Source organism: Magallana gigas, chromosome 4 (genome assembly GCF_963853765.1).
Source record: "Magallana gigas chromosome 4, xbMagGiga1.1, whole genome shotgun sequence".
Taxonomy (NCBI): domain Eukaryota; kingdom Metazoa; phylum Mollusca; class Bivalvia; order Ostreida; family Ostreidae; genus Magallana; species Magallana gigas.
Genome location: NC_088856.1, coordinates 26,212,127 through 26,229,095, shown reverse-complemented (window position 1 = coordinate 26,229,095; position 16,969 = coordinate 26,212,127). Strand labels below are relative to the sequence as shown.

The 16,969-nt window shown below is 32.1% G+C and overlaps 1 protein-coding gene across 7 annotated transcripts in view; it reads right to left on the bottom strand.

The window, feature by feature from the left end:
- The window catches only part of LOC105330915 (uncharacterized), a 48,127-nt gene that overhangs the window by 30,616 nt on the left and 542 nt on the right, over nt 1-16,969 (bottom strand). For 6 of the 7 annotated variants that reach the window (XM_034450812.2, XM_034450814.2, XM_034450811.2 and 3 more), the window contains exons 2-4: nt 14,507-15,206; nt 7,612-7,855; nt 1,869-2,024 (exon numbers count right to left, since the gene is read on the bottom strand). In XM_034450812.2, coding sequence (XP_034306703.2) covers nt 1,869-2,024; nt 7,612-7,855; nt 14,507-14,776 — 670 coding nt within the window. In that variant the 5' untranslated portion in view covers nt 14,777-15,206. Of the gene's footprint in view, nt 1-1,868; nt 2,025-7,611; nt 7,856-14,506; nt 15,207-15,301; nt 15,322-16,969 lie in introns of those variants that run through there. The other variant, XM_066081785.1, reaches the window with a different exon arrangement.

Below are 16,969 nucleotides of genomic sequence, written 5' to 3'. Positions count from 1 at the left end.
AATCTATAAACGTTTCAACTTTTTTTGTAGTCCCAAGAATCATGGGAAACATTCTAAGAGCTATAAAGCTATCAAAGTATAACATGCTAATAAAAGAATCATTTACTCTCCCTAATATGAGAGGTGATCATGATGAAATTTATCTTTGATATGCAGCAATATCTGAATTCAAATTTGAACTTATAACACAGCATCACATATGACAAGAACTCAAACAAACTCTGATTACACACTTTGAAGACCTAAAAGGATTTTTTTAATATCCTAGTCACTGACGCCATCACACTCAGATTTAAAAATAAAAAATAATAAAAAGATCGTGATTGGCTATTTTTGGATGCAAAGGCCCTGTAACCAACCGACACCAGCATATCTTTTTTTCTCTCAATCTTTTTCTCTCTCGCTCGCTATTGACTGAATTCAACAGATAAATTGGGTGCCACAGGCGGGTAGCTTAAAAAATTGTTAGACCAGAATTATAATGGGTAATAACAGAATTAACCATCATCTAAGATGACATGGAGCTATCAGGGTCTGTTTCTCTGGGGCTCTTCTCAAAACATGGGAGTGGTCGGATAATAAAACTAAACAATCTACCAAACAACACAATGTTGTCTGCAGACAAAATAAGAAGATATGAATGCAGCCATGATAAAGACGACAATTCAATTCAATTGTTAATTTTTTGCAAATGCACTAGATTATTCAATTATTTCTGGATCACCACAGAGAAAATTCAAAGAAGTAGTTTAAATATTTATTCATTGATAATTTTTTGTTAATTCAATTCAGAGAAGACCTCAACCATACTGCCTATAACTCACTCAACAAAAACGAAAACATTTCACAAATGTTTCATTAATATTAATCAGGGTTTGACTTTTTTCAATATTCAGTAGAATTGCTTCCAATGGTTTGGAAAGAACTAATTTATCACGTAGTACAATACATAGAAAACTCCACTATGTTGCATTCATGCTCCATGACAGTTAAAAATAACACACAGAAATCACTTGATTCAAAAATTATTCTAAGCGTCATTATTTTACGTAATCCATTTATGTAAGAATTTTTTATGACAAGACTTTTTATGATTTCATTTTCCCAAGGCTTCTACCAGTAGCTAAAAATCAACATTTTTCATTTACATTCGTTCAGACTTGTAAAGAGTTGGTATGTAACCATCATAAAACATGTACCGTAAATTTATCTGGGCCAATAGATTCTAAGTGTCATATTGTATATGGAGAACATTAACCGATATACATTTGTCTTCTAATGCACTTCCAGCCCCCCTTCTTCATTAATCATGTAACAAAATATTTGTCACACTGTCATTTATTGATGCTTCTACTGAAGCAATTTCTTGTTAAGTGTTTGCCTTTTTATCATCTCAAAACACATACAAATAGTGCAATGATCATTTAAATAATGTTGCAACCCATGATATTGGTCATAAAGTGAATTAATTTTCAAAATATGTACATTAAAAGTCATAAACTGTCTGTTCCAATTTAAATCCAATTCAAAACATGGTTTTAAAACTGACAACTAGCAAAAAGATGTCTTTTTCTTTTCTCTATTTAACAATAATTTGTATTTTTAAAAGATTTAGGAGCACAGTGAGTAAGAGGAGAGAGAGAGAGAGAGAGAGAGAGAGAGAGAGAGAGAGAGAGAGAGAGAGAGAGAGAGAGAGAGAGAGAGTGTGTGTAAGGGAAAAAAAAAAGAAAGAAAAAATGTACAGAATGGAAAAAATCAAAGGAATAATAAAAGCATGTAGTGAATTAGAAGAAAAATAGAAGGAAAGAGCAGAGTAAAGAAAAGAGAAAGGATACAGATCAAAAAAGGGATTGGAGGGTACAACGCACCTTCATAATTTGTAGTCTTTGTATGGCCCTTCTTCTGGTCTTCAGGCAGGAAGAATCGCCCCGTGCTTCGCTGGTCTATTTTAGCACCTTTTTCAATAAGAAGTTTGACAGCATCCAGACAACCAAACACAATGGCTATATGCAGGGCACTCTCCCCTGAAAAAGAAAAAGAAATGTATCAGTAACAAATGAAAAAGTATCTTTTATGTAAAAAAAAAAAACCTGTTTTAATTGAAAATATCTGAAAATAGTGATCTGTTATGCTGCAACAGAAACAAAATTTATGAAACAATTATGCGTCACTGTTGATGTGCAGCATATTTAACCCTTGGAACTGAATGACCTTGACCTTTTTTAAATGCAGTAACATTAAAACACAGTTTTAGTGGAAGTTCATGAGTTTTGATAATTTAAATTGGTAACTGTTATTCATTATTATCATATGAGTTCTAAATACAGTTTTACTATTAGGGAGATAGATGAAACTGGTTTTGCTGTAAGCTTTAATTTGTTATAAGCATCATCATTGTAACTGTGTTTTACTGTAGATCCTCAACATAACAAAAAAATCTGTTCAATATCTATATACACATGTAATACACTGTAGAAAAATAACAGTCAGACTAATTTTTCCCTTGAACCTAATATCATTGTCTTCCCTACAGTGTGAACATAAGTTATACAAATTAATCAGAAACTCCATCAAAATGCATGATGATCTTTATAATATATCATATACCTACATATATAATAAACAAAACAAAAAAGATCTCATCCATATAAAAAACTCAGCCAAAGGAAGAATTAAGCAATCTACAAAATATCTGTCCTTTCAAGCACAAGAGAGTTTTTCTCCAAATTTAAGCACAAAATTTTCTTTTTTTTTCTTTTTAAATCATTTTCCTTGCCATTACCAAAATGAATGTAAATTTCAAGAAGTACAACAATGGAAAAAAAAGAACCGGATTTATTTTTTAAAAGAGCAGGCAGGTACATTACCAACAAGATTGCTTTGCAGGTGCCAATTGAATTAAAAATTACACAATAATTGACATATCAAATTGTAGATGGCAGGGTTCAAAGGATAACACTTGTTTTGCTGCAAAGGATCTGTTCATTATTCTATACAATGAATTGGTGAAAGAAATATAATTTAACGGATCTGTACATAAAATCTTGAAATTTAAAGATCAAACTGCGGTTAAGAATTCAGCTCAAGTAATTCAATATACTTAAAATTCCATAACCAGAATGAATTGAAAATTACTTATAGTGATGTATTCTGAACTGAATTACATTACACTAGGCAATGAATATCAACTAAATGAGAATATGGCACATCCTTCAAATTTACCGTCATCCTGCCATAGTCATATTAAACCTATCATTTTCTACTCTCAAAGACCTCTTCAAATTGATTTTTCTCATTTTAAAACCCAGCTTTTGATTTCGTTTTTGGCTTGACAATGGAAGAAAACCCTCCAAGGTAGATTTTACTGTCATCAAAAACGGTGTGTAAATAATATGCTGATTATTGCTTGACTATCGCGTTACAATTCAATCAAGAGAGCTGATAAACATGATTGCATGCAGACGCTCAAGTCTCACTTAAATACCCACTACTGTTGCATGTGCTTGTGCAGATTTAAGAGCATTGATTTTGACGTACTATATGTATTGTATAAACATGATAAGATGCTTCGTGTGACTATAATTTCTAATTTTGTACTGTATGCTCTACATGTTTGGTACAAAGGTACCCATGCAAAGTTAACATCTTCTCCAGCAGGTGGAACAAAAGTATCAATACTGATCAGGTTACAGTAGAAGAAATTTTGCAAAGAAGGGGTGGGGGGTGGGATAAAGGAGTCGAAAGGGGAATTTTGGTATGATTGTGGGGTCATGGAACCTTAACTACTGCCAATTGTTTATTATTGTTTATTATTAATACAGGTATATACACAGAGAAGCCCATTTTGTAGAGCACTTTTATTTTCTATGCTGGCCGGCCGGGACACAAGGGCCATCAGATTCCAACCTTGTCCACAAGCTGATATTACAATATAGGATTGGAAACTGTTTCTTCCTCGAGCTTTTTGCATGCATTTGGCATTTTGAATACATATTAATTCATTTACAATTTTTTACCAACACTATACAGAACATTGGGTTCTTTCTAGTTTATATAGTACACTTTAAGAGCAACATATCATTATTTTTTAAAATAACCTCTAAATTTTCAATGAATTGTAATTACAAATTTTTACAACACCAGATAATTATCATGAAAGTTTCAAGGAGCCATATTGCTTGGATGTTCTCAACAGCAAAAAAAAAATCTCCATTTTTTTTTATTATTTTGCTTCATGACAAAGCAATTTTCATAAGAACTTAAGATCAATACAATTATGGTAGCTGATACCAAAGAACAGAATTTTCCCCTCCAATGTTTTAGAGGTGTATTAGGGAGGCATTTGCTCTGTCAACAGAACGCTGAATGAAGGTAGCAATAAATACCTTATCTAAACCACAAGGCCGAGAGATCTGGGCTAGAAATCTAACATTGATTTACTTGAAATCTTTTCTCCTCCTATAATCCAACGTTTCTGTTTGAATCTGGTACGAATCCATTACCAAACTTAAGAACAGAGCATCCGTAGTATGGATTATCCGTAACTCGTATATGCCGTTCACAAGGGAAAAAATTAAAACTTGTGTCATGTCGGCTACGTCAGCTAGATCGCAGAATTTTCATTAGAGATAAAGCAACTAAACTATAGCTTAATGTTGACAATGGATCTTCTTTTTTTAATAGTACCAAATGGCGAACATTTTGCGCTATAGATTAAGTTCATGGTTATTGTTTTCATCAAATTGGGTCAAAGGTTTCCATTGCTAGCACTGAGTTCAACTTTGGTGCACTTGACTTAAATTAATCCAATTAAAATACCTGTACATGTGTAAGATACTCATACTGCCAAGCTCTGTTTTGGTACATTTGACCATTTAAGAGGGTTCAATGGTCATTACCATTTTTTAGGCTCTATTTATCTCCTTTAGATGAAGAGTCTTGCATAAAGATATAGGAAAAAGTTCAAATTTTAAATCTAAACTATTTGTATGTTTTATCTACTAAAAAATTGTTCATTCATGACCCCAAATATGATATTTAAATGTTGAAGGCATATCTTAATTTCTGGTTAATCTGTTGACCAAACAGCCTGCATGACCTTATAATCAAGATATCAATATCTTGATACTTTTTTGAACGTATTGACATCTAAGTTCAATTCACTTCATTTGACGTTTAATTGACCTTATTGATTTACAGTGATAAAAATATGGTACTGGGAGAGTTTCAAATGACCTTGACGTATATTCCTTGGCACATCAATTTATTCTGTCATTTTTTAAGTTATTTCTGAATCACATGTAAACTGCATATTTATTTATAACAATTTCTTGTAATCAAAATTTAAAACACTTAAAAATGTTGAGATTTAAAATCTATGCATAAAGTCAATAAAATACAAGAGCATATCATATAATTACTAGTTAAAGAAAAGAATGGATCCCGATTAACAGAAGGGGGTTGTGGTGGTGGGGTTGAAATGATCAATTTTTGCAATTACGGTAAACATTAGCTAAATAAAATGTAATTATTTCTGCATTAATCATCAGCTTTATTAGTCACGATAATAAAATTAAATACATGTGGATTAATTACCATTCTACAGACATGCATAGGGATGCACAGAATCATCTAATATCTATATATTAGCAACATTTTATTTTTTATTTACGCATTTAAAAAACTTATGGAAAAATCACTTCGCGTCAAACAGCCAATAAAAAGAGAGGTATTTACCCATGATATTTAACAATCAACATATTTATTTGTGGTAGCAAGCTTTTGTGCCTTTTGTCATGTTTGTTCAGATAATTATCAACCTTGAGATAGGCCACGCATTTGAAGTTAATTATCCTCCTCCAAAAAAAAAAAATAATTTTTATATCTGTGGAAAAATAGAAAATAAAAGCCATTATAGCAACCCTGTTAAAAAAACTACAGCCATTTGAAGAAATGGGGATCATTAACTGGAGCTAAATAAATCTGCCTCGTCATTCTGTGCAAGAACATTAAATCTCTGTCGGTATCCCAACACCCGACTCTACGAGAACAGGACTCTGCTTTCCAACAAATAAGAGCCAATTATTCAAATCATTTCACCATAAACTAAGAAAATAAAATTTGTTTCTTTTCTCATGCAAAACGATTGCTGTAAAGCAGACTAGCAGATATCTACAATCAACGCAGGTATTCTCAGACATCTTAAAGTTTGGGTTTTTTTTTGCAGTTTCCATGGTAATAATCTTACGTGGAGTTCCCCTTGAACTGTGCAAATGATTTAGTTCTAGCAGTTCACACTGGCGCGGTCAAAGTTACAAACTCTGTTTTTCTGCAATCTCCATTATATACCCGGCAGAGCTGGCAAAGGGTGCGATAATCAATACCCATCATGCTTTGCTTGCATCAAATGGTGAAATATCAAAAACTGCTGAATAAAACAGAATATTGACAAAACATCCCTTACTCTTCTGATAAAGTAGAGATGTCACCAATTTGCATCCAAAATAAATTCTTAATGAACCAATTAATGAGAAAAAGTGTGTTGATAGTCATTTAAAACACAGGTGGTTTTCTATTTCTCTCTCTCTTGATCTCTCTTTCTCACATTTTTTGTTTATTAAAAATGCATGATTAATCAAATGTACACTTGATCAGTAAGTACTTTTTCATCACATAAATTGCTCAAATCAGCCATGTTTGACATGCAGTTTTGTAACTGTCAGAACGGATGGAAAAATCCATTGAAACTTTCTGCTGATTATATACACAATGAGTTTAGGTCATATAAAACAACTGATTTTGACAGTTTACCCCCAATGTTAATTCACCGACTAATGGTTTGTATGCATTTATATACATCCACTGCTAATTCATATACTGTATTACAAGGCTATTTTGGTCCCATGTTTTTTTATTTGCCCTTCTACACTTGGTAATGATTTCGCTTGGCAAGACATAGTTAGAAATTGATACTCTTTCTAATAACAGTCAAACTATGTTATCTCAAACTAGATGGGACTGTTTAAAAACTTCAAGATGTGCGAGTATTCGAGATATCAAGGGTAAAATACTTAAAAAATAAGTGGTTGGGACTAACAAATCACTTCGACATATCCATTGCATTTGAGATACTAGTTTTCGAGATATCTAAGTTCAACTGTTACAAAAATTGTCTTGAATTCACCCTGTCTATATATGTGGACAAATATTTCCTTGTATAGAGTATACATGCACGATATAACAACTTTTGCTCTTGTGTGATTTAAAACTGCAAGTAAGCAAGATATCCCTATGGTCGCAATTATTTATAGTCATCAAAGTAGTCACTAACAAACCCTTTAAGTGTCTCTCATATTGGCATTAATTTGGAATTTGTTGCAAAAAAAAAAGTTGCAAAAGTTTGAGGGGGTTTTTTTGTCAGCGGCCGAATCATATTTAAGATTGGTTGAATTGAAATGTTTCAAATTATCTCACTATAGACACAACTATTCAAAGCGGCTTGGGCGAACTGTTTGCAAGAGTAGAAGGGCAATAATTACACGGGGACAAAAATAACATTGTATACAGTATATGAGTAAAGACCAATATTCTCTATAGTGACATAAAACTTACCAAAATATTCCTCCCCTTCATACACGTCCAGGCTGAGTTTAGGATAGAGTCGGAGGAGGATTTCCCCCACAGCATGATGCGCGGGCGAGTCCACCAGATAGAGGATCTGGAATGGAGTTTCCCCGACCCCTCCCCTCTTGTTTAGGTCCCAGCATGCCTCGTGAGGGACCACTTTGTTGAAGTAGTCCTCTTTATACTCATTCAGCAGCTGTTCGTCTGTTCGAGTCTCCCACACTGTTGAACCCTGCATGTGGAAACAAATAAGTTAATGATGATCATGTATTAAGTATACAAAATATAAATATATAAACCGATAAAAAATAAAACAGCAACAAAACAATAGAAACTTGCTCCCTAGTCATGTATGTAGCTGTCATAATAATTTGGCTTGCTGTATCTTTTATAGGTAGTTTTCTGTAGAATTTTTTTTTGCTGGAGTTACCTCCATCAATCGGCAATCATGTTGTGTGTTAACTATAGTCACAATGGGCATTTTGACTGTGATACATGTAGCAGTTTTTATGACAAACATACAATTGACAGTCTCCTATATTTTGTAAATTGTGATTTTGTTTTGAGTTCACTTGTACGTATATTTTTGCCCCTCTTGTTTGAAATTGGTTACCGGTAATGTTCAATCGCATGAACTGTTATTTCTATATCCCTTGGAGTATGGACATTCTTTGGAAAACTAAAAAATTTGGATAACCCGGAATCTAACCTTCTAAAGAATATTAAATCCTATTTTCTTCGTAACCTTTGTTAATTTGATTGGGAGGGGAAAATATGTTTTGTTTAAATTGTTCAAGTTATTCCTATAACTTAAAATAAGTCAAAAGGCAATAAACATGTACCTGCATGAAGGAAAATAAGTTCACTGATGTTTAAGGAGTCTCGGGGCAGAATGTTTCAAACATACGCTTTCCTTTAATTTTTTTACAGTGAAATGTCAACTTATGAGTAAACTATGTACAAAATATAAAGTAAATTGACCAGATAGTTTATCTGTTTGTCGCGCTCAAATTTTGGTCGAATGTCCGATTCATCACTGACATTTTATATAGGATTATACAGGAAAATGAGGGTTTTCATTTTCAATTTCATATTAAAAAAATTACAAACATACGATTTTCTTTAAATTTTCAGCGATGGAAGGTTAACGTATAAGTAAACTGTTTGCCAAATTAAAACGAAATTGAGCGGATGGTTTTTAGGCTATCCGTCCTCATAGTTTGATCCTATAAATGTGCCGTGCCAGCCATTTTACATTATAGAATTGTTTAAACCAAAGGGATGTTTACGAATCAAATTTAATTTTATTTGTATAAGAAGAAAAAATGCATTTCCACTCACACAGAACATAAAAAGTTCGTGTATATGTGTTTATTTTGCAAATTATAGTTTTGATTTTAATTATTGACTCTGTAATAGAAAATGCACGACGTTTAATTTTTGTCAATTGTTACGTCAGAGTCTCAACTGACGTCATTCTAAGACGTTGACTCCGACAACAAAAACGTCGATTTTGAAGAAGCAACGAAAAAATTAAAATACTTCTGACATTATTCTAACAATTCATTTCACTTAAAAAAATGTTTTGATAAGTAATTTTTCTGAAATAAAAACGTTCCATGATAACGTGTATCATTAAACATTTTACTTTAAATTTGTGTTTTACAACAGTAATGCGCAATACCCTGCGCAGAGGGTGCAATATTTTAAACCCGCTACCGACCTTAAAGCTATGTATTTTCATTTCACAGTACATTGATTTTCAGCCTTCAAATTATAGTATGCATTGGTGCTATACATATAGGCTTTAGTTCCTGCAACTATCATAAAAAATACAGCTGCGTGTTTACTCAATCTGCAGCACTGCAACAATTTTACAAATCACTAACTGTACTGTCAAAACAGACAGGTCTGTGATTGTATGTGCTCAAATTCTAGTACTACTTGACCCACCCACCTTCTCCCGTCACCCAAATAACCAGTTGTCCCAAATTTGCCCCTTTGAACTGACTTTGGCCAGGGTTAAATAGACAAACTAATGTTTGATCTTACAAAGCATGACAAGGGGGGGATTCAATTCCACCTATCATAACAGATTATAAGATTATATGGACTAAAATTCTTTATAAGGAACAAAGGGAGAGTAAAAAGGGTTTTTTTCCTGAACAAGGGGAGACAAATCTTAATAGTCAAAGATATTTTTATATCCCCCTTTTTTTTCTTTTCAGATATATTCAAACAAAGGTTAATCTGTGTTAAACCTATTATTTTCAAACCAATTTCAACTGAATGATTTGAAGGTAAACATTGTTATCATGAAGGAGTTAGTGTGTCAACATGGGAAATTGGAGGTAAACGTTCCGACCTCATACTTTGCACTGGTGACAGAGGAATGGTCTGGCCAAGTACTCAAAAATGGAAACTCCAAGTGGTGGTGCTATGAAATTACAAACACTATAATCCTTTCATCGCATGCATATTTTATCATGCCAAACTGCATATATATCTACATTTATTTTGAGTATTCAATTAAAATTTAAATATTTGAGTGGGTTTTGGTGAAAATAATCATAGTTGACATTAAAAATATCAATAACCTACAATTAAGTAATTCAAGACTTTAATATCATTTACAATCAAAGTACTGAAGTACTGACGGGAGTTGATTTTATTGATTATCATTTATTTTAAAATCAACTTATATTTGCGTGGCAATTAGTGTCTAGTCTGTATTTAAATTATGCTTTTTTTCATAATATGAATTTCAATTAGACTTTTCAGACAAGAATTAAGAGAAACTCCATATGAATGATGTTGTATAATATTTAAAGATAGATTTTAAACTATATATTAGTAATTGAAACAATTCTAAAAATTGTATGGATCCAAGCACTATTGATATTGAACTCCAGTCTCGTTCAACCAGATGCTCAGCTGTCTCCATTAATCTCCGACAAGCAAGAGAGCCTCTCTCTTTGTCGGAGATTTACGGAGAGAGCCAAACGTTTGGTTGAACAAGACTATATTAAACTCTGGCGTAGGAATATATGAGACTACAAAAATCTCTAAATTGTTCGTATTATATATAATCTGACTATTTTCAAAGTGTTTATAGATAAGTTTCCTTGAAAAACAATGCTTCAGCATACATTACATCAAATTTTTCTATTATATTCAAGAACTAAGACTTGTCAGCGGTGATGATTTGTGCTTTAAGGTCCAAACAATGTTTCACTTTCGGTTTGCCAGAGTAACTGCATAGGAGAGTTGATTAAAATCAACTCCCAATAAAATTCACAAAATAAGATTCTACAATGACAGCTAGATGTAGAAAAAGAGCCTAAAATAATCTGAAAGTTGAAAAATAAACGCATTTAAAAACATTTTGGTTGAATCCATTAAGCCTATAAATTTTATATAATAATAGACTTAATGTCAACAAGGTAGATTACAGAACGTAACCCACTAAGTACAGCTTTACAGTTGTTTTTCACTCATAGATCTATGTATTTTTTCATTGCCAACGAACAGCTCAACGTAATATCCAGCTTGCGTAATCTCGAACTAGAGTTCACATGGTCCAAAGACGTATTTTACAAATCTTGTAAATACTTAGTGTTACACTTAAAGGCATTAACGAAGATCAAGAATATTTTAGCAATAACACAACTAAAAGGAACACACCTAATTCACTCGTAATTGCATGCAGTGCACACACCATTAACATGCAGTGAATTATATAATCTGACTCCCCGCTAACAAGGTTCGACAGTAAATAGGTATAGGTTTATTCATCACACTTATTTATCATGTTTTGAAGTACAGGGTAATTAAAAATTAATGTCAGCTAATGAAGAGGACTTTTCCCTACTTTTTTTTCCCTGCGATAACTATGAAAACAGGATTTAATAGTAAGAATCATCGTGGGACTTCCAATTTACTTTCCGTAGAAAATGTACCCGGTAACTCAGATCTAGCACATTGTTGTATCTAATGTATCCACCCTCCCCCCCCCCCCCCCAAAAAAAAAAAAAAATATTAAAAAAACAACATATTAAAAAAAAATTGAATAACTGTTGAAGCAGAAAATGAAAGATTTAAAATTCTTAAATTCTGGGCGAAATACACTGCTGAATGAAAGGAATTCTGAATGTTTCATATACATTATTAAATAATTGTGTATATATATATACGAGCATGCCTGATTTTTTGGGGGGGTGGGGCGGGAGATAATGTTCAGAGAGTCTGTAAACTGATAAGTTAGTTTAAAAGTATTGGAAAATGAAATTGATTTCACATCCAAAACATTAATTTTAGAGGACTATTCAAATCAATGACATACATTTAGTTACATAAATGATAATGTCCTAATCATTAGCTGCACCATTAAACAACAAAAATGTGCAAGATAAAATGTGATTATAAGGTTATATATTATAGCTTAGGGTCAATTTTACTATTGTTTCCAAAGATAAGGTAACCACAAAATGGAGGTGTGCCATTCCTTATTTAACTTTTCAGCTATCTACGCATATTTGGAAAAATTGATCGGGTCCCAAATAGTCAGCTGGGAATGAGGTCAATTTTACATGTCATCTAGGTATATATTAAAATGCTTGGTATCTGCTATTTCCTTATTATGGAGAGCTTAATTTGCATAAAGATAATTATTAAAACATGAATAGGATTTATTTTACTCCATGATAGTTTATTACTACAATATCTATATCTAAACTTTTTAGGTAGATCGTATGGGTTACGAATTTATAGACCCTCCAACCTCCTTAAAACGTATGATTCGGGTTGCTGGAAGGGGGGGGGGGGGGGGGGGGGGTGTTCAATAAGTTAAACAGAGCCTATATTTATATATACATTCAATTGTTATCTGACCAACACACACAGTTCATTGTGTAAAATAAATTTTTGGAAGCCCAATCTGAATGGTAAATTTTCAATTACCAGCAAGGTGTAATAATAAAATCAATAGAAAATCAATGCCTTTTTCTGAGCGAGACTTAAACACTTATGATAGGCTTTGCCAATCGACCCCTCGGCAATATTTTAAGCACTCACACCAGCCAAAGCAGAAAGGGGTTAAATAAATCAAGGACAACCTGTACATATATATTCGTGCAATTTGATATCATTCCTATAGTCTTATAACAGGGTCGTTTATTAAATGCACATTACACAATTAACAATTACGTCAGCCGTATCCAGTTTTGCAAAACGTTGTTCATTTTTTTTTTTCTCCCCCTAGCTGGCTTTTTATTGACATTACAACTCAGTAAAGCTGGCATTCAAACATTTACAGTCGAGCTTCTATCACCCAATGACGTGATTCTAAGTTAGTTATAGATCTACGCTACATTAAACAAAAACCTAATTACAAGCTATCATATCCGTAATTATTTCTAGTTCTTTTTTTTTTTTTTTGGCTCTGACGACAAAACAGAGACTGGGCATTTAAAAAAATGTCACAGATCTGAGGACCAAAATAAAATGATGACGTTATACTACTGGATCTAAAGCAAAAAAACTGTGTCAGAAGAACGGAACCAAATGTGTATATTTGTTAACTATGAAGTTTTATGTGCGATGAGCATGGCATTGTAGCAATTAAGCTGAAGGTTATTCTGTCTAGTGCAGCTACTATTTATCTTAGATGACTACTTTATTAGGAATCTATCCTAGGCTTCCTTTCCTCAACTTATTACTGGGCTGTGTTCAAAATCATAGCTGCTACGTAGGGCTATGTAGTTGAAAGGTACGCTAGCCTAGCCACTACGTGGATATTTGTAGCCTGAATATTTTATGCTATAGGCATCAAAATCAAGAATGCCACCTTAGTTACCACTTTGTAACAAACATGATTTCCGCTTGAAATTAACAAATTATTTTCAATTGATGTAATTAGTCTTTAGTTGATATTTCTAACTTCAAATCTGAGACCTAGAGGCTAACCTAGCGGTCCGTTCAATAGAGATAGATATCTACGACCTAGTGGCTAGGCTAGTTGCTTATACAATTTTGAATGCAGCTACTATAACACTTTACCTTCATAGGCATTAAGAAAATTATTGAACCTTTATTTTAATTCAGAGGCTGAATCATTGTTCGTGGGGAACCATCGTTCATCGCTTTTGGGGGTAACTCTTGCCCACAAATTTACATCCCCAAGAATAAAATGATCCCCAACTTGCCTCCACCAAAATTATGTCCCCACAAATTGGAGTGAGAAAATTTTTGCTAACCACGAACGTTGACCCCAGCGAATAAAATTTATTCCACAGTACTGTATTGCATGGCAATCGAGTCAATATATCATAAAAATATATTCAATAGCTATGGAGTTTGAACATCTATTAACTGTTAAGTCCTTAATAAATAGGCCTTATGATAAACAGTTTCATCTCAGTTTTACTTAAACAAGTATAAATTCTGGAGCTACTGAATTCGTTCTTTTTTCATAATTCAATTCTCAATAGCCAGGATGAAATACAAAAATAGACATATTGTTGTCATAAATCCCATTATCTCTCTGTATTTATAGAGACAAAATTTAAAGTACCGGTAACTTATCATTTTTTCCAATCTATTAAGCCATATCATATCTCTGGCATTTTGAAGAAAGTTTATAATTATAAAATCCTATAATTATCAAAATATTAACAATTAAATGGAACGTTATTACAAAGAATTATATACTAAAATGTAAGTAATGAAATTGTAAGTTCCTATCTTAAGTTCATGTGAATAAGTCAGTACCTGCAAAACACATTTTTTTTTTAAATTTCCGATGTCAAAAAGATGTAAATGTCATATTATGGATTTTAACATAAAATAAGTAAAATCATATAAATAAAATTAAAGTAATATTTACCGTAAATTTAGCCTGCATACGGCATTGCCATTTTATGTGATCCAACCTAGTAATAATAGCACCATTTCCGTTATTGTACAAAAACGGTAGAATCTCCGTTTTTGCAATTTTCTCAACTGCCTCAGTTCCCCCTGTCTTGTACGCATCTATCAACTTCCCGCCACCGGCAAAATTTACGTATTTGTACACAGGGTTTGTCGCAAACTCCTTGTTCTGCTGTTGCCATGATGAATCCACATCAGCTTCTTTTCGGCCACACCTGTTTCCCATACTCCACTAAGAAAACGTCAGAAAGCACATTCGATCAAGCCAAATAATAACACAAGTATTTCATCCACAATGCGGAGTTACCAATCGCCGAAAACCCCCACACATAATGCATGGCTCATGGCTTTTTGCATTGTATTAAGTTATTAATAATCAAGCCGGTTTTATTTTCGTAATAACATTGCTGATCCATTTTCATTTGAAACCATCCAATGGGTGTTCTGTCGCACTTTAATAAGAGCATTAATTAGCTCCTATGAATTCAACAGGAGAAGCTCCATATATTTACCCCGAGTTTTACACATTTCAAATCAAAAGGTTACGATTTAATTAGATCACCTTACAAATATGAACAATATTCTTTCACTTGTTAATCCAATTGGGTATGTGTTAATCTTTTGTTCTCCAAAAACATGTTGAAGATATCAAGCATCTGAAATGTAAGACATTTAAAGAAAGGATTAATTTTACTAAACAACAAAAATCGGCACGACTCCAAAACCTTCTTATTAATAACTCAATACTTACTGCATTTTGCAAAAACGGGGATTTAAATCTATTAAATACAGCATTTAATTTCTATATTTCAAGCCTCCTTTCAGATTAACTGAAAAAGTCACTGCTGTCATTTAAATATAATCAAGTCAACTGTTCCCTGCATTTTAATCAGGACAAATTATCGCTATGCAGTTCTGGATTTTACATCACTCCCATTCAACGGATATTTTGACAAGCTTGAGAGAGGAAGAAATCACTTATCGTGCTTTTTATTTCTTTTCTTTATTTATCTAAATGTATATGCCTAAGGTACACACTTAAAAATTTCTGTATATATCATAGGTATATTAACATAACATTAATCTAATAATTTTGAGTGGGCAGCAATTATTTATACCTTTATAAAGCAAATTATATCTCAAGTATCAAAAGTCACAGGAAAAATCATCAGTGATGAAGTTTGTCAAAATTTTAGGAAAAAATAGTTTATTTCTTGGAATGATATTATATACCTGCATACATCTAATTCAATCCCTGATCAAGAGCTATATATATATATTATCTGTTGAAAAAAAAAGATATCTTTCTAAGTTAAAAATAATCAACATGTCCTATATCAAGATATATAAATCTTTTTGTCATGAAATCAAATAAATGAGAGTCTGCAGATGTTCACTGAAGAATGAACAGTATTGCATGCACATAGAATATATTATTATATATCTGTATAATCTGTATTTTCTTCCTGCTCACAGGTGCAAAATCTACTGATTTGAATTCACAATATGTACTTAATCAAGTACATTTATTTTATTTTTCCTGGTACTTACATGTATATGGAATTTTTGAATTGATTACCATTATAACCAATAAAAAAATTTTTTTTTTGGTGATTGAATCTATTGTGGTTGAGTTGACACCACAAAATTCTACAAAAATATATCCAGTTATACATATAATCTCATAAAATTCTATTGACTAAGATGATGATGCACATACATTTTTTAATATATAAAATAGCTTATTTATAAAATGAATTTTAATGGCCTAAAATGAATTATAGTATATTATAGCCTTAAAAAAAGTGGTGGCAAATGTGGACCTTAGTCAATAGAAAAATATAGGATTTGACAACAATGAAATCATATTAAATAAAATATTTAAAATTGTCCTAATTTGTCAAGGATTACAAACACCAAAACTGTAAATTATTTACGACCTTACGTGCTAACCAGCACGAAGAGGACTAAGTAAGTAAAGTAAGTAAACTGTAAATTACATTTTTATTTTGTTATTCACAGGTAATTATAAATATAAACTGTAACTTAAAAAATCATAAAATTTAATTGCATTGAAATCAAACCAAATTTGCAATTTTATAAAGAGAAGAGATTAATTGATCACTCTGTTGAGAAGGCAAACATATTATAACAAACTTAAGGCAAAAACTCTCTCTTACGAATTTTAAAACAGATATAAAATGAAAGAAATTAATGTTGCAGAAAACAATAAAGATTTGAAAATTAACGTATCATAATTATGATGTTTCCATTTAAAAAATAAAAATAATGAAAAAAAATACATTAACTACATATAAACACTTCCATCTTGTATTGTAATTTTAGTATGATATGCACTATTAAGTAACATAAACATGTATTTTAAATGAAAAAAAAAATAACATCCACGGGTAAATGA